We start from the raw sequence: 26,038 nt of genomic DNA, 5'->3' as shown, positions 1-26,038 counted from the left end.
TCCTGGAAGTGTCATTTGCTAATTACTCCTTCTACCTGTTATTTGCTGATAATTTTTTCTACCTGTTATTTGCTAATTACTCTGGGTATTATTTGCTAATTCTCTTCGACCTTGGAATCATATTTCTGCAAATGTGATGCGGTAATAATTGTGATCAAGTTCGTCGTGAAGCTTTTTCTCTCCTTCCTTTCAAAGCATTTATCTTTGATTATCTCTCGTCCACTCATCAAGAAGACAAATGATATAAACTGTACTTCAGAATTCCCTCTTTCTCTCTTCCTCAAATCACACAGACGCGAAGGAGGCAAATCAAATAAAACACAGCCACTGGTTTCATATACATTTAATTATAAAACTAGATCACTGACTTGTGGCGGAGGGGGGGGAGGGGTGATCGCCCCCCTTCCCCTCCTGCCGGGCTGCCAACCTGCTTGGGTGGCAACCAATTTGAAATGATGCAAGTTTGAAAACAATGGTACACTGAAGGGCAATGCTGTCCACTTACTTATAAATTCCTGAGGTGTACATGTCTATAAAAAATGGGAGAAGAGAAAAATCACTGGTTCAAAGAAAATATACATAAACTATATTATATAAAAATGTGTGAACTTTGGTGTGGAACATTTATGTACTGTGATGAAAATACGTGGGTGGACCCTTAGAATTCCTGTTCGGTTGTCAGGTGTTGCAAGGGGGGTAGGGGGAGGTGGCAATAAGTGATATATACTGGTTTATCTTTTCCCACGCTCCCTTTTTTTTTGGAAGATCTCTATGGAAAGTTGACAATGTAATTCTTTTAGAGACCACGGTGTGTGTTCATTGGGAATAAATCGCTCGTCTATGTTTGCCTTTTGTTAACAGGATTTCCCAGGTTCCACCGTGCCGAGAGCATATAAAGCAGGAAAAATATAGGCTCCACTCCACATCGCGTCCATTTCTCGTCAGAATAAAATAAAATATAACAAACACTTTAGTGACGCTAGGCCATCAGCGTCTCCACCAACTGTCAATCAACCTCGAATATCCAAGCCATTCCATGTTATCATCATCAAATTTTTACTCAATTCCCAACCTCGCCAATGTGGAGATAAAAAAAATCCACCTTTTTAAAAATTTACTTCCTTCCATTGCCCACATTTTCCCCCCCCATATACCTTAAAAAAAAATTCCTCTCCTCTCCCACACGCCGATGACCTGGAGCCAAGAAAATGCTGCATCGAAATGGGGCGCAGAAACAGAAGAAGGTTGCCAACGTCCCTTTCTTTACGACACATGCCAGACATTCTCCAAGCTATGCCTCTTTTTTTTTCTCTCTCTCTATTTCTGTCTTCCTTTCGGCTGTATCTATTATGCTTTTTAAGAATGCCTCCAGCAAGAACCTTCCCTGTACTGTCCTTCGTCCCCTTGTCACTACTAAAGCATTATTTGTCTTCTGTTCTCTTTTCCTTTCTCTTCCTTCTCCTCCTCCTCCTTTTTCTTCTTCTTCTCTCTTTCGGTCAGTGCTGGAGTCTGTCATTCTTTGTATATACATATTCTTAGAATGGTCTACGTTTTTTTTGTCGATTCCAATGTCTCCAGTCTATTCAAAACCAAAAATAATATAAAAACTGTTTACATTTCTTGTGTGATTAGTCAGGTTTACACTTTTTTGTGTGTTTTTTTCATTCAATGAGAACCACGCATAGCTTTATTTTTACAAATGGTATATAAATACTATATAATAAACGGAAAAAAAGACTTGTCAGTTACTTCCACAAAAAAATAATATTACGGATAATGCAATGTTGATAAAAGTGCATAAACAACAAATACACTTATTATTCTTTAGCATTCTCTTATAAGCACTCAAAGTCTCTCACTACAGTCTGCACAAACAACCATCAAACTATAGTTACTGTATGCCACCATCATGCACAGGAAAAAAATAAAACAGAAGATTGGAAAATAATGAAGGAAGGATATAACTAAAAAAGGGGGGGGGGGGAAACTAACAAAAAAGAAAGAACAGGAAGTGGGAAAACGAGTGATAAAACAAACAAACAAAAAACAACAGAAGAGGAAAACGTGAATAACTTGAATAGATGATTATTCAAAAATTATACAACTTTGCAGCACACAATATTGTTTACACACAACGCATGAACATACAGACATTCATTCAATATAAAACCTACTTATAGCACTGTGAAATCACTCGATTTGTTATACATATAAAAAACTACGTCAATATTCTTGGGTTTCTCTCTACCTCACTTGGTCCTTGGATATTTGTGAAACTATTAAAAAAAGCGTGCAAATGTCTATATAAAATCACGCTGCTGATGCAAATGATAGCTGAAGTGTGGCCACTAAGAGATTTTAAAAAAATCCTTTTCTATTTTTCCTCACTTCAGGTTAACTGCGTCCCAATAAAAGCACACTTTTTTGTTTTGTATTTTTTTTCATTTTTTTCCTTCTTTCAATCGTAATAACTGTTTGTTTATATTTCTCACTAATATTCTTTTATATTTTAAGCACCAAACACATGATACATCCAATGTCAGCTGTCCGAATGCAGTTCAATCACTCTTTTTTTTTCCACGAAGTGTCCGGATTACTTCTGGGTCAGCTCCTCCTGGGAAAGGGTCAACTCAACACTTTTCAAAGCTTTCTCACACAATCATAATCAACTAAAAAGAATTAAACGTTTTTTTTGTATAATCATCCACAACGCATGCCCTCCCACACGCGTGGAAACGTTTGGTCCATGTAACGTTGCTTTTTGTCCCACAGCGGTTCCAGATCACGCAGCCTCCACTGTCCCGTGAGTAGAAGCTGGTCTGGAACTCCATGCTCGAGCTCCTCCATCTCCTCTTCCTCTTCCTCATCATCATCATCGTCCTCTTCTTCCTTCTTCTCCTTCTGTTCGTCCCGACCCGCTGACCCGAAGCTCCCTCCATCACGGCAGAACGGATGGGCATTCAGGGGGGGGAGCGACTCGTCCTCCTCCTGGTGCCCCGGTGTCCTCCTCCTCCTCCTCCTGCTCCTCCTCCTCTCCTTTCTCCTCCTCCTCTTCTTCTTCTTCTTCTGCCTCCTCCTCCTCCTCCTCCTCCTCCTTTTCCTCTCTTGGCCTCCACGTCGTCACCTTCCCCTTCACCTGCAACAAAAGGAAAGGAAAATCACGGCGTTAGTGAGTTAATTCGTGGTTTCGTTCGTGAGTTCGTCCCCCCCGCCCCCTCCCTCATGCCAGCGAGTAAGACGGGTTCCTTTGATAAGCTGGTAAGTTGATCAGTTCGTGGTTGGCAAATGTGTGGGAAGGTAGTTCCTCGGCGAACCACAAACTTCTGAGAAAAGCCACGCATTGGTGTTGCTTCTCGCCTAAACAAAGACAATGATTGGGAGGAGATAATGTGACTATGAAATGTAAACTGATCTGGTGGGGTTTTACTCGAAACTCGAAGCGTTCTGATGAAAGTCTAAGTAAGCCGCGTCTTGTGCTTGCGACGCTTGTCATACATGAGTTTTAAAAATTCATTTATTAATGTTTTCTCCTCCCTCTCTCTCCCTCCTTCTCCCTCGCCCCCCTCCTTCTCCCTCGCCCCCCCCCCCCTCCTTCTCCCTCCCTCTCCCACTCCCTCACCTGAGCTTATACGAAGAGGTCCACTCGCAGTCCACTCTCTCCCTCAGGTCGGCGACGGCGATGGAGTGGGATCGCTGCAGGGGCTTCCGCTTGACCGGCCTCTCGCCCGTGCCGCAGTAGGGGACGTCGCAGTAGTGGATGGAGTTGTGCAGGACCGGGTGGTAGGCGATCTTCTTGCGGGGGATAGGGCTGAACTGCACCTGTGGGAGGATATGCTGCGGGGTAAGGCGCGAGGTGTGATTATTCCAAGAAGTTGTTCGGGCATAGATAGAGCAGGGATGGGGAGGGGTGGGGGGGGATACAGGGGGAAGGTGGTAGGGGGGGGGGCGGGGGTAGCCTTTATTTTGAGTGGGGGGTGGGGGGTGGGGAGGTACTGTGGGCTGGAGTTGCCAATAAGTTTTCTTTTTCATTTAGTCTTTTTGTCCTTCGTGAAAATAATGCAGGAAGTACCTTTTGTTGGGATGCTGCGGTACATGAGGGGGGGGGGGGCAAGCATTTTTTTTTTTCGGACATGCTAGGCGTCATGCTGCATTTATTCGTGTATCAAAATTATCGATCATAAGGTCAGGGTTTGTGGGGAAAGGGGGAGGGGGGGGGACCTTCAGCACTTAGCATTAGTATTGATAACGTGCCAAGAAATTATGTCAAGGCAAACAAATGCATTTTTCATAAGATTAACACATGACAAATAATATCAAACTCTTTGCTTATTCATCAGGCATTGAATTAAATTAATCAAAGGCGTCATAAAAAAATTGCAATAACAATTAAATCATAATGAAACATGCTAGAATCAAGCACTTGTGTTTATTTTTTCAATGTTTCGCAAAATAATCATAACAAACAATTAACAACAGACGCTTAGAAGCAACAGGATGATCATGCAACTTTCATAATTATACATGAATATGTAATATGCATATATATATATATATATATATATATATATTATATATATATATAATATATATATTATATATATATATATATATATAAAAACAAATATATCATAACACACACACACATAGACACCACACACACATGCATGTATTATATATATGTCATATATATATACATTATGGAATATAACATTATATATATATATATATATATATATATATATATATATATATATATATATATATATATATATATATATATATATATATATATATATAAACACACACAGTGCGAGCGGCAGCATTCCGAAGCAAAGGACAGCGTCCACAGAACGCAAAAAGCGGCTCGTCTCACCGTGACCGTCCCGACTTTCTGGTAGGATATGTCGAGATACTGGATCTCCTGGCACGGCAGCACGAGGTCCAGGGGCCTCTTGACCGACACGGACGCCCTCTGCGGCACGCCCCCGGCCGTGGCGGTGATGCGGCCGCGCTTGATCAGCCGCGCCTTCACGCTCGCTCCGCTGTTGGCCGCGGGCTCCTCCTCGTCGTCTCTGGGGGGGGAGGGGGGGAGGTCAGACCGAGGGGAGAATCAGGAGGCCGAGGGAGAAATGGCGAGGGAAAGGGAGAATGGAAACAAAGGGAGAATGAGGGATTAGGGTGACACGCTCGTGGTTTTTGGGAGTTACTTGGGTGTTTTGACGGTGAGAGAGAGAGAGAGAGAGAGAGAGAGAGAGAGAGAGAGAGAGAGAGAGAGAGAGAGAGAGAGAGAGAGAGAGAGAGAGAGAGAGAGAGTGAGTGTGAGTGTGCGTGTATATCTATGATAGGCTAAGTAAGTTTCCTATAAAATATAACGATAATAGTGATGCTGCTCATGAATAACGACGATAACAACAATAAAATAATAAAACCCCCCTGATCTTATCAATAAAAAGCAGAACATAAAAAAAAAATTAAAGCAGGGGAAAATAACGATGACTTCATTCCCTCCCATTATGAAAACACATCAATTTATTCAAACAGGAAATCATCATCGGTTGTCCAAAACGTTTCAAAAACAAAGGAACGCAAGAATGCAAGACGGAAAAAAAAAATTGTCCTGGCCCCCACCCCCATCCAATCCCTCCGTCGCCCACCCCTCCCCTATCCTCCCCTTAGGGAATAGGGACCCTATCCTCCCCTTAGGGAATAGGGACTTGGCACTTCCCAACCCCCCCATCCCCTACCACCCCCCACTTCCCACTCCCCCCTTACCCCCCCCCTCTCCAAAAAGAAAGAAAGAAAGAAAGAAAGAAAGAAAAACAGGACTGGACTCTCTTCCTGTGAACTATCAGCCGAGCCGATAAGAGGCTATTGTTCCAGCCAGCACTTCCGTTGCCGCGACAGACGAGCGGCGGAGAGGGCGAGGAGGGGGCGAGGGTAGGGGCAGGGAGGGGGGAGGGAAGGGGAGAAGGTAGGGGTAGGGAGGGGGAGAGGGAAGGGGAGAAGGTAGGGGCGAGGAGGGGAAGTGGGTAGGGGCAAGGAAGGGGGAGAGGGAAGGGGCAAGGAAGGGGGAGAGGGAAGGGGCGAGGAGGGCGAGGGTAGGGGCGAGGAGGGGGGAGAGAGTAGGAGCAAGGAAGGGGGAAAGGAGGGGAGGTGAGTAGAGGCGAGGAGGGGAAAACGCAGAGATGAGGGGGCGGACGGGGAGGAGAGGGGAGGCGATGGAAGGGAGAGGAAAGGAGAGGGAGTGACAGGAGGAGAGCTGGTGGAGGGACGGCGTGGAGGGAGAGGAGGCGGAGAGGGGTGGAGAACGAAGGGAAGGGGGGGGGATGAAGAGGGGAGAGATGGAGAGAGGAGGAAAAAGATAACTGGAGAACAGAAAAGGAGCGCGTGACTGAAGAGGAGGAGGGGGGGGGGGGCGAAGAGGAAAGGGAGGGAAAGGAAGGAGGGAGAGGGGAGAACAGAGAAAGGGTGAGTGAAGAGGGGAAACAAGAACGAGGGCGAATGATCGAATCTTTTCATCGACTGGATCGACTGTGGACAAACACAAAGGTTTTTGAAAAGGGGGGGAGGGTGGAAATGGGTCTCCCCCTCTTTCCCCCCCCCCCCATTCCCCCCTTCCCCTCACCCTAATGCAAGTCACCCTTCCTCCACAATTATCACCGAAAAGATAATCACTCTAGATGGGTTTTCGGGAAGCCAAGGGGGGGGGGGGTTACGGGTGGGGAGGATTTTTTTCTTTCTTTTTTTTTAACGTTTTATCATTTATCATCTATCATGCACTACTTAATTTACGGTTTCGTGACAACCAATTACTTCATTGTTGAAACATGGCGGCTCCGTCCCGTAGAGTAGCGATAAATGCTCCTTCACAATAATGGAGGTCTGCATTTAATACGCAAACACATAATACGGACTCCTGTAATCAAACACAAACTCCTAGTCCCTCTAATCTATATTTACGCCTTCCTCTCTCTCGCTTTCTATTTACCTATCATTCTCTCCATTCCTTCCTCTTTTTCTTCTGCTTTTCATCTCTCTCTCTCTCTCTCTCTCTCTCTCTCTCTCTCTTTCTCTCTCCCTCTCCATCTCTCCCTCTCCATCTCTCCCTTCTCCTTCCATTTCTCCCTTTCACTTTCTCTCCCTTTATCCTCACTCTCATTTTTCGCACTTCTACCATCTCCTCTTCGGGAAACTGCACAGTACCCGCGTCTAGACAGGCCAGTGGGCGGGGTCAGGGGAGCGCAGGAGGTGGGGCATGGGCGGCAGGTCGCTGGGGGGTGGGTACCGTAGCAGGTGGGCGGGCATGGTGGGGATAGTGGGTATGTGGGTATCGCGCCTGAAGGTACAGTTCACGCAGACAGGTGGGTGGTCACAGACAAGTGGGTGGGTGGGTGGGTTCGTAATGTCTGCGGGTTGGGTATTGGAGCATAAAACACACATGGGCGGCCAGGCGAGGGCGTGTTAGCACGGGCGGGCGGTGGGTGGGTGTGGCTCAGGCGGGTCAGCAACCTACGATATTTATCCCGGCTGTGCTCTCACTAACCCCCTACTCAGACACCCTATCGCCTCACAGCCATGTTCTGGGTACGCTTCAATCTCTCTCTCTCTCTCTCTCTCTCTCTCTCTCTCTCTCTCTCTCTCTCTCTCTCTCTCTCTCTCTCTCTCTCTCTCTCTCTCTCTCTCTTACTGCCCGTTTCTCTCTATTTGTCTCTGTCTCTGTCTCTGTCTCTCTCTCTCCCTCTCTCTCTTTTTCTGTCTGACTCTCTGCCTGTCTCTGTCTTTTTCTCTTTGTATCTGTCTCTCTGTCTCTGTCTGTCTCTGTTTCTCCTCTCTCTCTTCTCTCTCTTCTCTTCTCTTCTCTCTCTCTCTCTCTCTCTCTCTCTCTCTCTCTCTCTCTCTCTCTCTCTCTCTCTCTCTCTCTCTCTCTCTCTCTCTCTCTGTGTGTGTGTGTGTGTGTGTGTGTGTGTGTGTGTGTGTGTGTGTGTGTGTGTGTGTGTGTGTGTGTGTGTGTGTGTGTCTGTCCCTCTCTGTCTCACTGTCTGTCTGTCTCTCTCTCTCTTTCTCTCTCTCTCACACACAGACAGAGCCACCTTCACCCAACCACACCTAAAGGGTAACTCCAGACGTCTCAAAAGGGTGTGGTTATTCGGCCAAGGGTCACTCACCTGCCTTGCTACTTCTAGACCTTTCCAGTCACCTAGAACTTTGGACTCATCTGTTATTCGCTGTGGCAGAGTGAGCGAAAAAGGTTCTGGCGAAAACCTTGTTATGGTGGGTTGCAGCGCCACAAATGGCCTCTTTCTTGATTTGCCTCGACGGTCGTCCTCTCTCTCTCTCTCTCTCTCTCTCTCTCTCTCTCTCTCTCTCTCTCTCTCTCTCTCTCTCTCTCTCTCTCTCTCTCTCTCTCTCGTGTGTGTGTGTGTTTGTGTTTGTTTGTTTGTTAGTGTGTGTGTGTGTGTGTGTGTGTGTGTGGTGTGTGTGTGTGTGTGTGTGTGTGTGTGTGTGTGTTTAAGTGTGTGTGTACTTATGTGTCTGAGTGTCTGTGTGTGTGTGCGCGCGCGTTTGTGTGCACGTCTATTACCATGAAGAAATAACACTAAACGTCGAGGCTACTAAAGACATCTTGGCCGACAAGGCGCACGTGCTTTAAAGAACAGCCCCCCCCCTCCCCCGCCCATCCCCTTAAAAGCTCTAAAACCCTCCCCCTCCCCCTCCCCTCCCCTGCCATTCTATGCTCTCAGGCTTCCATTAGGAACAGCTGTGATGAGGCTGATCTCTCGTGGAGATGCTCCATCTTGCTTATATAGATCTTAAAAATTCCTTTTTGTTTGTTTCGTTTGGTTTGGTTTCGTTTTCGAGGTTATTCTTGCTACCAAATATAACGAAACATACAAACGCGTGCGCACGCACCCACATACATACTACACACACATATACATGCATGCAATACATAAACACATACATACAACCATACATACAACATACACACCACACACACACACACACACACACACACACACACACACACACACACACACACACACACACACACACACACACACACACACAAATATATATATATATATATATATATATATATATATATATATATATATATATATATATATATATATATGGCTCTCTCGACAGTCCTTCTGCCTCCTTTTCTCGCACTACCGATTATCCCTCACTCCACGTCTGTCATAATCCTCCCAAGTGCCACCTCCTCTTCTCTTCCCTCTAATCTTATCCTCTTCCTCCCACCCCGGCCCTAACCTCCCCCCTCCCCACTCCTCGCCCTATCCCCCCACCCCACTCCCGCCCACTCCTCTTCCTGACTTCCCCAACCCTACTCCGATTTCGTCTACTCCTCGCCCTGACCTCCCTCCTCCTTCCCTCCCCACTCCCGCCCACTCCTCGCCCTGACACCCCCCCCATCCACATTCCCGCCCACTCCTCGCCCTGACCTCACCCCCATCCCCACTCCCGCCCACTCCGCGTCGGCCAGAGTAATGGAGTGGCTCCGGAGCACGATGAACAGAGAGGAAAGAGAAAGACGGAAGGAGAGAGAAGGGGGTGGGGGAAGGAAGGAAGAAAAGTAGAAAAGGGAAAGGGAAAGAAAGGAAGAAGAGTCAGAAGGAGAGGGAGAAAGAGAAAGAGAGAGAGAGATGGGGGGAAGGAGGGAAGAAAAGTAGGATGGGGGGGAAAGGGAAAGAAAGGAAGGAGAGAGAAAGAGGAAAAACAGAAGAGGGATGAAGAGAGAAGGAGGGGAGATGGAAAATGAGCGGGAGAAAAAGGGGATGCGAGAGGAATAGAGAGAGAAAGAGAGGAAATATGGGAATGCCCGAGTGGGTAGAAAGAGGAAGCCAAGAAAAATGGAAGGAAAGTGAAAGAAAGGGGAAGAAAGGAGGAAAAGACGAAAACTCAGGGGATGGAAGGGGGGACGGAAAACCAGAGGGCAAGAAAGAATGACAGAAAGACCAGAAGTGCACGAAGAAGAGAGGAATAGAAGAAAGAGGAAGGAGAGACGGATAAAGGAGACAGAGAGATGGGGTGGAAGGAAGCGAGAGGGAGAGGGAAAAGAATAGAAGAAAGAGGAAAGAGAGAAGGATAAAGGAGACAGAGAGATGGGGTGGAAGGAAGCGAGAGGGAGAGGGAGAGCGATGCAATTTAAACCGCGATATACGTAATAGAATGATGCCTATAGTGACCGAATGCAACTCAAGTGACGATGCAGTGCAACATACTGCAACGAGACCGAGACAATGAGGACGATACAGTAATCTCTTCGTGAGGGCTTAATGAGACAAGTTTCTTGACTGATATAAAACAGTTGCGTTTATTATTGTTATTAAAAAATGAGACAGAAACCAGGCATGGAGGGAAGGAGGGAGGGGAAGGGGGAGCAGGAGAGGGGAATGGGTGAGGGAGGGAGGGAGAGGAGGGAGGGAGGGAAGGCGGAGAGAGAGAGAGAGAGAGAGGAGAGAGAGAGAGAGAGAGAATGGAGAGAGAGAGAGAGAGGAGAGAAGAGAGAGAGAGAGAGAGTGAGTGAGAGAGTGAGGGAGGGAGAGAGGGAGGGAGGGAGGGAAAAAGAGAGTGAGTGAGTGAGTGAGTGAGAGAGAGAGATGAACTGCACTAAACTGGTTACGGTTGCTTAATTCCATTATTCCATAAGAGATCTCTTGTCATTCTTTCTCTTCTCCCCCCCCCATCTCTCTCTCTCTCTCTCTCTCTCTCTCTCTCTATCTCTCTATCTTTCCGTCACACACACACACACACACACACACACACACAAACAGAGAGAGAGAAAGAGAGAGAGAGAGAGGAGAGGAGAGAGGGGAAAGGGGGGAGAGAGAGAGAGAGAGAGAGAGAGAGAGAGAGAGAGAGAGAGAGAGAGAGAGAGAGAGAGAGAGAAATAACAGATACATAGACAGATATACTATATATCTCCTTTTACCATCGATCCCTCAAAATCAGATAAAGAATTTCCCATTCGATGTCGACATGTCATAAACCATACTTCATACTTTGGATCAATGCACAATTGAGGGGAAATGTTGCACTTGCAAAGGAGACTAAGTGTTGCACCTGGTCCCAACCTCCCCCCCCCTTAATCCCCCAACCCCTTAATCATACCCCCCACCCCCACCCCAAACTGACACGTGGCACCGAAAACCGTCTCATTGATTTCGGTCTTTTAGTCTCTCTTTAAAACACTTAATTTTGCACGTGGAACTACGGTTTGCTTGTGTCTCTGTCTGTCTGTCTGTCTGTCTCTCCATTCCTCGAAATCCCTGTGTTTCTCTTTCTCTCTCTCTCTCTCTCTCTCTCTCTCTCTCTCTTCTCTCTCTCTCTCTCCTCTCTCTCTCTCCTTCTCCTCTCTCTCTTTCGTAAAACTACCATAGGAGAGCGTGGGAAATGTAAAGTTTGTTTAATTGCTTCCTTCACAAACTTTAAACACTTTACCCCTTTAAGTTCAACCAATCAGATCTGGCATTTAAACTCGATAATTAAACAGCAAACTTTAAATACTGATCAATTGTTGATTCTTGCAACCAATTTTTAAAAAAATTTCCTATACATGTGAATAATTAATTTGCAACACATACGCACTTTTTCCGCAGTATATTTTCCGAATCGAAATATACATCAACACACAAATACCGGCATTAAACCTTCCTTAAGACAGAGATTAAACCAGACGACGGAAAAATGCGCCTTAGATTCACCCCGCAATAGAACTTTTATCAATATTGATGAGCATACCACTTAATTTGTCAACCTGCTCACAAAGTCCACCTATTTTAAATAATGAACCAATATCAATGCGCGACGGAGCCAACACATCCATACACAGATAAACAATAAAAGGAATAAAAAAACTGGAGATGAGACCAGATTAATCCCCCCCCCCATCCCCCCCCTCATCTCTCATTTCCCACCCCTCGGCTAGGTAGAAGGGTGTAATGGGGGTACAGGAGAGGAGGATGGAGAAGGAGAGGAGGAAAAGGCGAGGAGATGAGAAGACTTGAGAGAAGATATGAGAGGAAGAGCCAGAAGCATGGCGACGGAGCCAAGCCTCGTCTCGAGAGGGAGACCAGTAACACCCTCCGAGGCTGCCACCCGCTGGCTAAGGGAGAGGAGGGGGTGGTGGAGGAGGGGAGGAGGAGGAGGAGGAGGAGGAAGGGAGGAGGAGGAGGAGGAGGAAGGGAGGAGGAGGAGGAAGGGAGGAGGAGGAGGAAGGGAGGAGGAATAGGAGGAGGAAGGGGGGGAGGGGGAGGATAAGGGGAGGCGAGCTTGCCATATACTCGTCTTCCTTCCATACATTAAGCGATCCGAAACCCGTCGTTTAAGCAGAGCTAAACATATTTTCTTTCTCTCTCTCTCTCTCTCTCTCTTCTCTCTCTCTCTCTCTCCTCTCTCTCTCTCTCTCTCTCTCTCTCTCTCTCTCTCTCTCTCTCTCTCTCTCTCTCTCTCTCTTTCTCTCCTATCTCTTTATCCAAAATATATCACGTTTGCCATGCCGAGTCCGAGAGGTTCCATAAATAAAATCAAACGATCTCAACAGGACAGAAAAAAAAGTAAATAAAAAAAGGAAAAGAAAAAAGAAAAGAAAAAACAACAACAACAACAGAACTGGTTGAGCGAGGTGGTAGGGTGACGTTCGTGCGAGGGGGGGAGGGGGGAGGGGGGAGGGGGAGGGCACTATAGGCGGTAGAGTAGGAGGAGGCAGGAGAAAGAGGGGGGGAGGGGAGGAGGAGGGGGAGTAGGATGAAGGAGGGGAGTAGGAGACAGAAGAAGAAAAAAATGATAGAAAAATAGAGAGATTGAGAGAGGAGGGGAGAGAGAGAGAGAGAGAGAGAGAAGAGAGAGAGAGAGAGGAAGAGAGAGAAGGAGAGGAAGGGGGGAGGAGAGAAGAGAGAGAGAGAAAGAGAGAAAGAGAGAAAGAGAGAAAAGAGAGAGAGAAGAGGAGAGGATGACGGGGGAGGGTGGACGGGGAGCGGGGGAAGGGAAGAGAACAGCGTAGAGGGGCATAGCTGGATGGGAGGATGAAGGAGGATCGAGGGAGGTAGGCCAGAGGGAGGGAGGGAGAGAGGCCAGAGGGAGGGAGGGAGAGAGGCCAGAGGGAGGGAGGGAGGGAGGGGGAGAGGGAAGGAAGGTAGGAGAGGAGCACAGTCGCCCTTGCCCGAGGCTAAGAAATCGAAGTGTTGCCTTTACTGACCGCTAATAAAACTCTTGTCGTAAGACGCTCGCCAGCGGTATTTGCGGGACGTCCACCTGTTAATGCACTCGGCACTTGTTGTACAGGTGTGGTGGTGGGTCCTATGCCCCTCCCCCTCCCTTCCCCTCCCCCTCTCCCTCCTCTCTGTGCTATCTGCGCGCTATATCGAGAGTTTCTTCGAAGGAGGAAGAGAGGGAGGGAGGGAAGGAAGGAGACGGAGATATATTGATTGAGAGATAGAGCAAGGGAGTGAGGGAGGAGGGTAGAAAGAGGATGAGAGAGAGAGAGAGAGAGAGAGATAGAGCAAGGGAGGGAGGGAGGAGGGTAGAAAGAGGATGAGAGAGAGAGAGAGAGAGAAGAGAGAGAGAGAGAGAGAGAGAGAGAGAGAGAGAGAGAGACCAAGAGCGAGGCAGAGGACCGCAGCCGTCCCGAACAGACCAAGACCTCCAAGCCAAGCCGAGTCGAGCCAAGCCGAGCCAAGCCAAGCCGAGTCGAGCCAAGCCGAGCCAAGCCGAGTCGAGCCAAGCCATTCAAGCCGCGGCGCTGGGCCGAGAGAGAATCCCTCAGCCCCATACAATTCCCTCCCGATGTTGCCCACTCACGGATGTTCGCCGCCATTTCTTGCTTTCGTATTGTTGGTATTTCGTTATCGTTTACTTTCTTCGTTATCTTCATTCTCTTTTTCTTCTTCGCCTTTTTTTTTAAGGGGGAGGGGGGAGGAGGGGTGCTCCTCCTTTGACTTGCCCGAGCTCATCCTCGGTTCTTTCCCCTGGTCGCGGGTAACAAGTTCGGGAACGGCGAGAAAACGGCCGAGGAGAGGAAAGGAGCGAGTAGGGGCGAGTAAGGGAAGAGTAAGAGACGAGTTGGGGCGAGTAAACGACGAGTAGGGACGAGTAAACGACGAGAAGGGGTGAGTAAGCGACGAGTATGTGCGAGTAAGGGCCGAGTAGGGGCGACTAAGGGGGACTAGGCTCGCCCACGCGAGGTCCGTCAATGGACGACGGCGAGGAGGAGGCGGAGGCGGAGGAGAAGGAGGCCCACGCAGCGCCCTCGTCGCCACAACCGACGACTCTCTTCACCAGCGACTACGTAATCCTCCAGCAGCGCCATCTTCCACCACCATTTGCAGCTACGTCGATGCTGCTGCTGTTTCTCTACCTACGAAGACGACTGCGACGACCCCGTGCCCACGACCACCGGGCAACGGACGTGCACACAACACAACCGACGAAATGCGTAGGAGCTGCGGTGCCTCGATGCCTATGCCTTCAGCGGAACGAGGGGTTGGAGGAGGAGGAGGAGGAGGAGGAGGAGGAGGAGGAGGAGGGGAGGAGGTGGAGGAGGAGGAGGAGGAGGAGGAGGAGGAGGAGGAGGAGGAGGAAGAAGAAGAGAGCCCGCAAACCCGCGCGGGCAGGGCCCTGGGAGAGCGAGCACCAAAACCCCAGCAGGAGTCATTGCCCCTCCTTCGGCGTCGTTCTCACGAAGCAGCTCCAATGGCCGGCCTGTGGGCGCTCATACCAAGTGGCCAGTGCATGCCACGCTGCCCGCCGCAGACGGCATGCATGAGAGCGCCGCCCAGCCCTCCGCATCTGCGGCGGCGGATTTTTCACATCACTTCCCGCTCATCCGCAATGCGGCGGCGATGCACAGCTTCATCGCTTGGCCCAAGGTTCGGCTTTAAAGGATTTCTAATATATATATATATATATATATATATATATATATATATATATATATATATATATATATATATATATTATATCACACACACACACACACACATATATAAATAAACATATACACATATACATGCAAATATACTGAATACATTGAATAGTGTGATATGTTCATGCACACAGAGAAGCAGAGACGCAGGCACGGACAGAAGCCCCAGCTGCCAACGGCGAGCAAGACTCAATCAGTGCACAGCATTTAAACAACAAAGGAGCCGAAGCATAAACAAAACAACAGCGACAGGCGGCGAGGTCAAAGACGGCCTGTAACACCCCCTCCCTCCCCCCCCGCGAAAAGGCCTGTTCGCTCCGGTCGCTCGCTCCGTCTCGCGGCCGGCGAGCACGACCTACGCTGCCTTTGTTGTCGGTAATGCAAATTTATGGCGTAATAGTCGGTTACGGGAGCTGTTCGGATTATTAAAGCTTGCCTTTGAGGGATCGGCCGAGTGGAAAAAGCGAAACTTGTTTGTTTCGAAGCCCCGTGGTTTCGGTTCGGTTACTAGCACACAGGACTCTTGAGGTCACTAGGTTGTTTATAAAAGTATTGTGTCTTCGCTACAAATGGTGTCTGATCTGCACTTAAATACCCGACGAGTTGAATCAATATTTATGATTGGGATAAACACAGAAGAAATTGTAAGCATATGTCTGTCTACCAGCGTTTTGGTTCTATCCGTCCGTCCATCCGCCTGCCTGTCTGTCTGGTCGCCTGTATGCCTGTCTACCTGCCTGCCTGCTTACCCGTTTTTCTGTCTGTCTATCTGTCTGTGTCTGTCGCTCCCTCCGCCACCCCAGAGTGCCAAAACGGGTCCGGCCAGATAGAGCTGGCACCGCGGGGGCCAACGACCCAGCGGAGGGCCGCGGTGCCACTCATAGAAGACGTGACGAAGTGTGTGTGAGGAGAGGGTGGGGGTGGGGGTAGGGGTGGGGGTGGGAGGTGGGAGGGGTGGGTCAATAAAAAGAAGGAAGAAAAAAAGAGAAAGATAAACATGATATGGAAATGAAGAAGAAAGTGTGGAAGATGACAGAGCGATGGGAGAACAAAGGAGATCAAAGGAGAGGAGGAGGAGGAGGAGAGAGGAGGAGAGAAGAAAATGGGAAACCATGAGAGGGAAGGAGAGGAGAACCGAGAAAATATGACAGAGAAGTAGAAGAAAAATGAGGATGGAGGAATACGAGAAGACATGACGAGGGAAAGAAGGAGATGGAAGAAAAAAGAAAATGAGAGAGAGAAAAATAATTGGATGATATAAGGAGGATTTAGAGCGACAATGATGACGGTTGCGAATGAAAAAAACAAGTGAAAGTCACACTGATTACGATAGGGTCACAGGGGTAGAGGGAGGAGGAGGGAGGAGGAAGAAAGAGGAAAGGAAGGGGGAAGGAGGAGATGGAAGAGTAGAAGGAGGAGAGGAGGAGGAGAAGGAGAAAGATCAGACATACAACAACTAACCTCCATCCGAATGAAACGAAACATAATATCAGCCTAAAACGAACACAAAACAACAGCAGACAAACCAGCAAGTAAATAAAACAAATGACAAGAAAACAGCGTAGAGCCTAACGTGTCAACGAAACTACACTCAGAGATACCCACGAGGCTGCCTCCCACGCCAAAACACCCTGGGAGAAAAGTGTGTTAAACGGGCCTCCATACAATTGAAAAAGATTGCCAGGGTCTGCTTTGAAAGCGGGTGGGGAGGGAGTGGGAGGGGAAGGTAGGGAGGAGGAGGGGGAGATGGAGGAGGAGGAGGAAGGGAGGATAAGGAGGAGGAGGAGGAGGAGGAGGAGGGGGGGGAGAAGGAGAAGGAGGACGAGGAGGAGGGAGAAGGAGGAGGAGGAGGAGGAGGGAGAAGGAGGAGGAGGAGGAGGGAGAAGGAGGAGGAGGAGGGACCGTGGAGAGGATGTAGGAATGGGTGAAGGAGCGGGGCGGGAAAAGGGGGGTGGGGGGTGGAGAGCGGATGGTGGTTGTGTGACTGCATAATTGTCAAGCACAAGGCAGTGGTCGGATGGCGAAAGAGACGAGGGCGAGAGAGAGAGAGAGAGAGAGAGAGAGAGAGAGAGAGAGAGAGAGAGAGAGAGAGAGAGAGAGAGAGAGAGAGAGAGAGAGAGAGAGTCAAAAAGAAAGAAATAGAAGGAAACAAAAAGGTATTTTTAGAAAGACTGAGAAATGGAGAACAGACTAGACATGAAGGAAATACAGAAGGAAAAAAGGGAATGAGGAAATGAGAGAAAAGGAGATCTAAAAATCGAAAAAAGAGCGAGAGAAAGAGAGGAAGGGAGCGGTCTCCTGTTTCAGCTTGAAAGACATTGTGTCAGTCAGTCAAAAAGAAAAAAAAAGAAAAAAAACAAGAAAAAAGAAGAAGAAGAAGAAGAAGAAGAAGAAGAAGAAGAAGAAGAAGAAAACAATATATATTTCCTCTCTTCCTTGAGGCCAAATCCTTACACCCATTTCCTTTGGATGGAGAACATGGGCTGAGAAAAGTGTTTGTAAGTAGGTTAAATGTACTGTAAAATGATTTCAAACAGATAAACATGATGCGCAAATAGAGGGAACGAAATAGCTAGATAAGAAATGAAGAGAGAGAGAGAGAGAGAGAGAGAGAGAGAGAGAGAGAGAGAGAGAGAGAGAGAGAGAGAGAGAGAGAGAGAGAGAAGAGAGAGAGGAGGAGAGAGAGAGAGAGAGAGAGAGAGAGAGAGAGAGAGAGAGAGGAGAGGATAGAGAGAGATAGAGAGATAAAGATAGAGAGAAGAGAAAGAGAAGAGAGAGGAGAAGAGAGAAGAGGAAAGGAAGAGGAGAAGAGAGAGAGAGAGAGAGAGAGAGAGAGAGAGAGAGAGAGCAAAAGCAGCAAGAGCACCGAGTACTGTCAAAAGCTGACTCTTAAAAAGCATTAAGCGCCTGACCCCCCCCCCCCCTCCCTCCCTCACCCCTTCCTCTCTCACCCTGTCCTCTCCACCCACAAGAAACATTAGCACACATGCATGAGTAAACAACGAGTTACTTTTGGTGTGGTGTTCCATGCCCCCACCCCCACCCCTTCTCCTCCACCCCCTCCACCCTCTCTCCAGTCCTCCTTTCCTCATCCACTCCTCCCCCCTAGCCTCTCCCCCTCCCTCCCTCTTCCATCCCCCTCCTCCTCCCTTCCCCCGCCTCTCCCTCTCTCCTCCCGTCTCACCCTCTCCTTCTCTCCTTTCTCTCTATCCTCTCCATCTCCCCCCTCCCTCCTTCCCCCTCCTCTTCCTCTCCCTCCTACCCCTCCCACTCTTCCTCTCCCAGACGAACAAGCTGCTTCAGGAGACAAAGTAATCATCAGTATGTGCAATAAACTGGTTTATTCTTAATAAGAACAGTCGGGTTGCCAAGTGTGAGAGCGAGGGAAAGACAAAGAAAGAGACAAGAGACATGACAATTTTTTTTAAGAGTTAACGCACAAGTTCCAACAAACAAGTGTTATGCAAGTAATCAAAACAATTTTCTTTGTTTGTTTCTCTATCTGGGACGGAAACACCATACAGCACACCTGCCGCTTCTTGGTCTTTGCCGCAGGACATTGGAAAATCCTACACGACCGAAGTCCTATAATAAATAACGCTGAGGATAAATACAGGGCGAAATTAGCATATATAATGATTGCGTGCACACACATACATACGTGAATAAGCACATACAGTACACGTACACGTAGTCACAGTCACAAACAGACCCAATGCATAAACGTATGTATGTAGATTATGTAAGTATATCTATGCACACACAATATCACCACAGTTTTTCGTGTGACAAATGAAAGATAAATGTTATACTGGACTAGTTTTGTTGAAAGGAAAAAAAAAATGGCGGTTTTCGTCATGAGACTGCGGTCGGGCAAATTTAGAGAACACGAAATGATTATAAGAAATGCACAGGAAATGAAGGAAAATGAGAGAAAACGAAGTCAGAATGAAAAGAAAAAGTATGTAATGAACATGGAATAAGAGAAGCGGAAAGGAAAATCGAAAGAAAAAAAAATGCACGATCTCGACAGCGAAAGATAAAAGAGACATCAGGAGAGAAAGTGATATAGAGAGAAAGAAGGAAAAGAGAGGTTGAGAAAGAGAGGAAGAAAAAAACAAGAAAGCAAGAAGTGCGCAAACCTCCCCCCCTCTCTTCCCCTTCCCCCCACCCCCCACCCCAAACTTACCCGCCCGATGCCCGCCCTCACGCAACCTCCCTCCCCCCCTCCCCCCCGCCCAATGCCCGCCACTTTTTGCTAGAAAGTTCAAACTGGAAGCGCCAATTACTCATTAAGCTGCGGTCATTGTGGTCCTTATATAGAGCGGCTGTGGGGCGGTTGGCGCATCTTGCTCCTTTGGCTGGGCTCGCGAAGGCCCTCTTCCCCTCTCTCTTCTTCCCTCGTTCTCCTTTCGCTTTCTCGTTCTCGTTCTCCTCCTCCTCCTTCTATTTCTCTTGTTCTCTTCCTTTCTCTTTCTCGTCCTCCTCCACCTCCTTCTCTCGTTCTCGTTCTCCTACTTCTTCTCCTTCATATCTCCCCTTCCCCTTCCCCTATTAATCCTTTCCCCATCCTCTCCCCCTCCCTCTTCATCTTTCTTTTCCTCACCCCCCCTCCTTCCTTTTTCCCCTCTCTTCCCCATTCTCTCCCTTTCGCCCTCCCATCCCTCCTCCTTCTTCCCACTCGAACATCCATCACCCTTTCCTCCCTCCCTCCCCCCCTCTTCCTCCCACTCCGCCCGCACCCCGCCCCCCCTCGCCTTCCCTCACGCCCACACAGACCTCGGCGCCCCTACAATCAAGCGCTATCTGGGCTCGCTCTTGGCCATATACGCCCGCTGTTATTAACTGGCCATGGGCATCCCCGCGCCTTCCGCCTCGTCAAACGCCCGTCTTCTGCGGGGTTACTATTCGTTCGTTATTCTGTTTATTTGTATATTTGTTTTTTTTTTTCTGTTCATCCTCCCTCGTTTCTTTCCGTTTCGTTCCGTCTTTTCTTTTTTTTTTATTCATTTTCTTCCTCTCCTTTCATTTCTATTCCAAATTTCTTTTTTTTTCCCTTTGAGCTTCTCTCGCATTTTTAACCATCTGTTGGTCCTCACCCCCTCCTCCTCCTCCTCCTCTTCCTATTTCTTCTTCTTCTTCTTCTTCTTCTTCTTCTTCTTCTTCTTCTTCTTCTTCTCCTCCTCCTAGCCGCCTCCTCCCTCCCCTCCAACCCCCCACCCTCCTCTTCCCCACCCTCCTCTTCCTCTCCCTCCTCCTCATTCTACCCTCTCTCCCCCCACCTCCTCTTCCCCTCTTCATCTCCATCTCACAACACAGCATCCGCCCAAAATTCCGCTTCCCGTATGCGCCCACGCCCACGGTCGCCCCAAAGCCCATACTCCTTGGACGTCACCTCCGCCCTACGCCCATACCCTGAGCGTCACCTCCGCCCACCTCTTAACCTTCACCAGATGAGGTTCTTCACTCATCACTCGGTCGCGGAGGGACTGAACGCGTGTGTGTATGAGTGAGGGAGGGAAGGAGGGAGGGAAAGAGGGAGGGAGGGAAGGAGGGAGGGAAGGAAGGAGGGAGGGAGTGAGTGAGGGAGGGAGGGAGGGAAGGAGGGAGAGAGAGAGAGGGAAAGAGAGAGAGAGAGAGCGAGAGAGAGAGAGAGAGAGAGAGAGAGAGAGAGAGAGAGAGAGAGAGAGAGAGAGAGTGAGAGAGCGAGATACAGAGACACAGAGAACATTTATATGATACCAAGGAAAGGAAAATATGTGTGTGTGTGCAATCGTGCGTGTAGATCATCTTTCAGCGCGGACACGTGCAAATAACGCTGATAAGCACTATCAAAAATCAAGAGATATATTCGGTATCGATTTGGTAATATGATGATGCACACATGTATAGGCTTCAGTACCACCTGCTAATCGAAAGGGAGTTTATCATATAAATGTTTATTTCGTCCACTAGAAATCATATATATTATTCTCCTACACTAAATCAAAACGAATATAACTTTAATTACAATTTCTTCCACTATCTATTTTAATAAAATGGCCGAAGTGTTTTTCTTAACAATTATTCCCACAATAAAATTACTTTTATTTTCTACCCATTCCCACTATGTATACAACAACGACAACAGAAAAACAGCGAAAACAAGCATAGTGATGATGATGATAATAACAATAACAACAACAACAAAACAATAATAATAATAATAATAATGATAATGATAATAATAATAATAACAATAATAATAATAATAATGATAATAATAATAATAACAATAAGCATAATAATAATAATATTAATAATAATAATAACAATAAGCATAATAATAATAATAATAATAATAACAATAATAATAATAATAAAAACTACAACAACAACAGCACTCCACACCGCCGCCCCGGGCCTCGACTCACCCCTTCTTCTTGGCGGGCGGCTCCGACTCCGAGTCTGAAGGCTGGTACAGGCCGTCGTCGTCGTCCTTGTCCGTGAAATCGAGGCAGCGGGCGGCTCTGAGGTTGCGCCCCATGGACATGTCACCCGTGCGAGCTGGAATGGGGGGAGAGACGTGTGGTTAGTGAAGGGAGGGGAGATGTGGGGTTTGTGAGGGGGGGTTGGGTGAAGGGAGGGGGGGTGTGGGGAGGGGAGGTGTGGGGTTTGTGGGGTGGGTGGGTTGGGTGAAGGGAGGGGAGGTGTGGGGTTTGTGGGGAGGGGAGATGTGGGGTTAGTGAGGGGGGTGGGGGTAGGGTGAGGGGAGAAGAGACGTGAGGTTAGTGAGGGGGGGGGGTAGAGTGAGGGGAGGAGAGACGTGTGCTTAGTGAGGGGGATAGGGTGAGGGGAGGGGAGAGAAGGAGGATAACTGAGGGGAAGTGTAGGGGGATAATGAGGTTTGTGATTATGAGAAAAATGACTTGAAATGAGGAGAGGAATGAGGTTAGTGAGGGGAGGGGAGAGGGGTGGTTGGTGATGAGATTATGTAAAAAAAATAGGGGTACTTGAGGGGAAATGTATAAGGGGAAATGAGGCTTATGGTGATGATGAAGAGAGAAATGAGAAGTTGAAGTGAGGAGCTGAAATGAGGTTAGTGAGGGGAACAGGATGAGGAAGGGAAGAGAAGGTGAGGTAGTGATGGTGAAGAGATGAAGAGAGAAATGGAGAAATGAGGTTAATGGTGAAGATAGAAGGCTTGGAAAGAAGATTAGTGACAAAGCGAAGTACTGAAAGGAGGAGGCCGAAAAAAGTATGACTTTCTAAACACTAAAGAAACATAATTAAACAGAGGTTTTCTAAGAGCTACTGCATAATTAATGACCTTACAAAATAAATGACACATGGAGTCACAGTGTGATACAAAATGTCATGAATTGGCAAGATGTTTTAATAGTATTAACCCCTCCCCCCAAAAAAAAAAGTTTCTCTGTGGAAAAAAATTCAAGAAGATTTAATTACACACTTTTTTCCATTTTTCATTTTTTTGAGCTGGTGATTATAGGACGTGAGACAGCAGTTAATAATCAAATATACATATGAAACAACGGTCGATTATTCAGACTAGACGAAATATAAAGAGAAATACAACCGAAGATTATTTTTAGCAGATAAAAAAAATCGCTCATATGTAAATCTTTGTAAAGCGTATCAATTTATCAAATCATATTCATATTTACAGGGCCTTATATATATATATATATATATATATATATATATATATATATATATATATATATATATTAACAATAATCATGATAATGATGATGTCGGTGATGATTGATGATGATGATGATGATGACGCCGATGACGATGATGAAGATAATGACGATGATGAAGATAATGACAATGACAATGATATTAATGATGATGATAATAATCAACACAGTTCACGAAGCGTCCCAGGATATATGCAAGGCAGGCTTAGATTTCTCACAAAGAATCCTCGCGCCCTGTCTGCCGACGAGACACGCCCGACGCGCTAACAAGATTATCCTTGGGGCTTATCCTCCCTCCCCCCCCCACTCGCCTTAAACCCCCTTTTATCCTGCTCCATCCCTCCTTCCTCCCCGTTATCCTCCCCTTCTCCTATCCCCCCCCCTCTCCACTCCCCCCCCCCCATCTTGATTGTATTCTGAGCTGGTGCCTATTTTTTTTTTTTTTTTACGTTCGCTCCCAAATTAACCCGTTTTTTTTTTTTTTTTTTTTTTTTTTTTTTTTTTTTGTAACCCCCTACTTCCTCTATTTTTTCTCTCTCTTCATCTCTCCCTTTTATTCCGTCGTCTCTTAATTCCCTTCATCCATCAACATTCTTTCTTCACCCTTCAGATAAGTGAAAAAAGGGTGGATAGATAGAGTGATTGATAAGAAACATAGGAGCAGGAGAGAGAGAGAGAGAGAGAGAGAGAGAGAGAGAGAGAGAGAGAGAGAGAGAGAGAGAGAGAGAGAGAGAGAGAGAAAAGGAAGAAGCGAAAAGAGAGAAAAAGAACAACAGAATAAGAGACAAAATCAAAAGAAAGTCAGTAATACAAAAGAGACCAAAAGAAAGAAAGAAAGAGATACAGAAAGACAGAAAAGAGAACAGAGAGAACGAGAGAGATCCCCCCCCCGCCCCCCCCCAGCAGTTCCAAAAGTAAACAAGGCTACCAAATGGCCGGCCCGAGATTCGCAGAGACAAAGAAAGGGGAGATGGACCCCAGGAGGATTTTCCTTGGGGTCTTTTGGTGGGGAGGGGGGGGGAGGGTGATGGGGGGAGGGGGGAGGGGGTGATGGGGGGTGAGGAGGATGGGAGAGGGGGTGGGGGTGAGGGGGATGGGAAAGGGGGAGGCGAGGAGGAGGAGAGAGGATGGAGGAGGAGGACGAGGAGGGAGGAGGAGAGAGGAAGGAGGAGGAGGGGGAAGGAGGAGAGAGAGAAGGAGACAGAGAAGGAGCAGGAAGAAGAAGAAGAAAAAAAATAGAGGTGATGATGTCACGTGCCTTAAAAAAGAAAGAAAAAAAACTCTCCCTCCCTCCTTCTCCCCCTTTCCTTTATTCACACACGCCCCCCCCCCCTCCCCTCACGGTCGACATGGCAGTTTCGCTTTCATCCGCTGTGGGCTGAGGAGGGCGCAGATTAAGCCCCTGCAGATTAGGATATGGGCAGACGAAGGAGGGGTGTAGGGGTGGAAAGCGAACGGAAGGGAAGAAGAAAAAGAATCAGAAGAAGAAGAAGAAGAAGAAGAAGAAGAAGAAGAAGAAGAAGAAGAAAAAGAAAAAGAAGAAGAAGAAGAAGGAGAGAGAGAGAGAGAATGAGAGGGGGAAAAGATTAAGAGGAAGAGAGAGTGAGAGTGGAAAGATTAAGAGAGAGAGAGAAAATGAGAGGGGAAAGATTAAGAGAGAAGAGAGGGTAAATAAAAGAGAGAGAGAGAGAGAGAGAGAGAGAGAGAGAGAGAGAGAGAGAGAGAGAGAGAACGAGATGGGAAAAAGATTAAGAGAGAGAAAGAGAGAGAATGAGAGAGGAAAAGATGAAGGAAGGGGGGTGGTAGCAGAGGGGAGGGGAAAGGGAGGGATAGAGAGGGGATGAGACCAGCTGGTCTGCGTTTAAGCCGCTGCGCTTATTGACAGGACACGCATGGACCTCCCCCCTCCCCCCGCATGGATGGGGGGATTGGGGAGGGAGGGAGGGAGGGAAGGAGGGAAAGAGGGAGGGAGGGAGGGAGGAGTAGGCATAGGGAGGAGGCTGAAAGGTTGTCATGGATCGGGGGAGGGAGGGAGGGACGTGGATAGGGAGGGAGGGAGGGAGGGAGGGAGTGGTCCTAGGGAGGAGGTTTTGAGGTCGTCATGGACACCCCTCATGACGGCGACCTAACGGACAATCAGAGAGAAAGCTGAATTGACTTAATTGTCTTGCCAGCGTGTGACAGATCATGAAAGAGGGGGGTGGGGGGGGGGGCGTGAGGGGTCGAGGAAAGGGGGAGGGGGTGGGTGAGAGGGGGGGGGAGGTCGCGAACCATACCAGCGCATCTTGTGTTGACGTTCGTTGAACCGCTAGGGATTACGAAACGGTTTTTGTGGTTCGTCAGTTCTGGTGGCTGATGTGATACGCACGCACGCACGCACGCACGCACGAACACACACACACACACACACACGAACACACACACACACGAACACACACACACACACTCGCCTGGCGTCCACCACATGAATGAAAACATAATATGCATAATATTACGGACGCCCATCCCATACACAATCCCCATTACCGCCTCCCCCCCTCCATCTTCTTCTGGGACAATAATTACATATATTTATTTTTTCTTTTCTTTTTTTTATGTATGATTATTTCACATAAAAAAACGATTATTTTGGCCTTTCTGTTGACAAACATCTGCCGAGTGACTTGCTTATGGAGCTCAGCGTCGAATATATATTTTTTTCTCTCTCTCCATTTTTTTTTGTCTGTCATTTGAAGAAAACTTTATGGTGAAGGAAAGAAAGAAAACACAAATACGTACATACAGACAGAGAAGCATGCGCACAAACACACATATACACACGCACGCACGTACACACACACACATATACACACGTCTATAAATATATACGCACACACCCACCAATCCATCACACGCAGATAACCCCTCCCCCTCCCCCTTCCCCACCACGTTCTTCTTCCCCTCCTTCTCTTTCCCCTCCTCCTCTCCTTTCCTCTCCCTCCTTCCCCTCCCCCCTCCCCTCCTCCCATACTCTCACTATCCACTCTTTTTTTCTTAACCATCTGTCCCACAACATATCTTATCACTCTCTCTAGCCAGCACCACCCGTCCACCAACAAACGCCGTTTTGGTGGTCGCTCGCAATATTCGTGCAGAATACACTCAATCCTTGGAGGTGGGCCTGGGTTACGGGCTGGGTGGGACGGTGGGTTAGTCTTTTTTTTTTAGTGGTGGTGGTATTTATCTTCACTTTTTTTTCTCTCTCTCTCTTGCCGTCTATTCCATTTTTTTCTGGATCAACAACCCCCTCCCCCTCTTTACCCCACCCCCACCCACACAGTCCTCCCTCCGCAATCAGAATGTAGGGAAATAATGAATCGATAACGCACTCACGCACGTACACGGTCTC

General features: G+C 47.7%; 1 protein-coding gene across 4 annotated transcripts in view; it reads right to left on the bottom strand.

Annotated features, from left to right (window-relative positions):
- Positions 1 to 327: 327 nt before the first annotated feature.
- LOC119581130 overlaps positions 328 to 26,038 on the bottom strand; it is a 76,020-nt gene continuing 50,309 nt past the window's right edge. For 3 of the 4 annotated variants that reach the window (XM_037929476.1, XM_037929474.1, XM_037929475.1), the window contains exons 2-5: positions 21,361 to 21,493; positions 4,874 to 5,072; positions 3,620 to 3,834; positions 328 to 3,136 (exon numbers count right to left, since the gene is read on the bottom strand). In XM_037929476.1, the coding sequence (XP_037785404.1) occupies positions 3,133 to 3,136; positions 3,620 to 3,834; positions 4,874 to 5,072; positions 21,361 to 21,493 (551 nt within the window). In that variant the 3' untranslated portion in view covers positions 328 to 3,132. The remainder of the gene's footprint in view (positions 3,137 to 3,619; positions 3,835 to 4,873; positions 5,073 to 21,360; positions 21,494 to 26,038) is intronic. The other variant, XM_037929477.1, reaches the window with a different exon arrangement.

Source organism: Penaeus monodon, chromosome 14 (genome assembly GCF_015228065.2).
Source record: "Penaeus monodon isolate SGIC_2016 chromosome 14, NSTDA_Pmon_1, whole genome shotgun sequence".
NCBI lineage: Eukaryota > Metazoa > Arthropoda > Malacostraca > Decapoda > Penaeidae > Penaeus > Penaeus monodon.
Note: the sequence above shows the minus strand (reverse complement) of the source record. Positions and strands in the feature narration are given on the sequence as shown.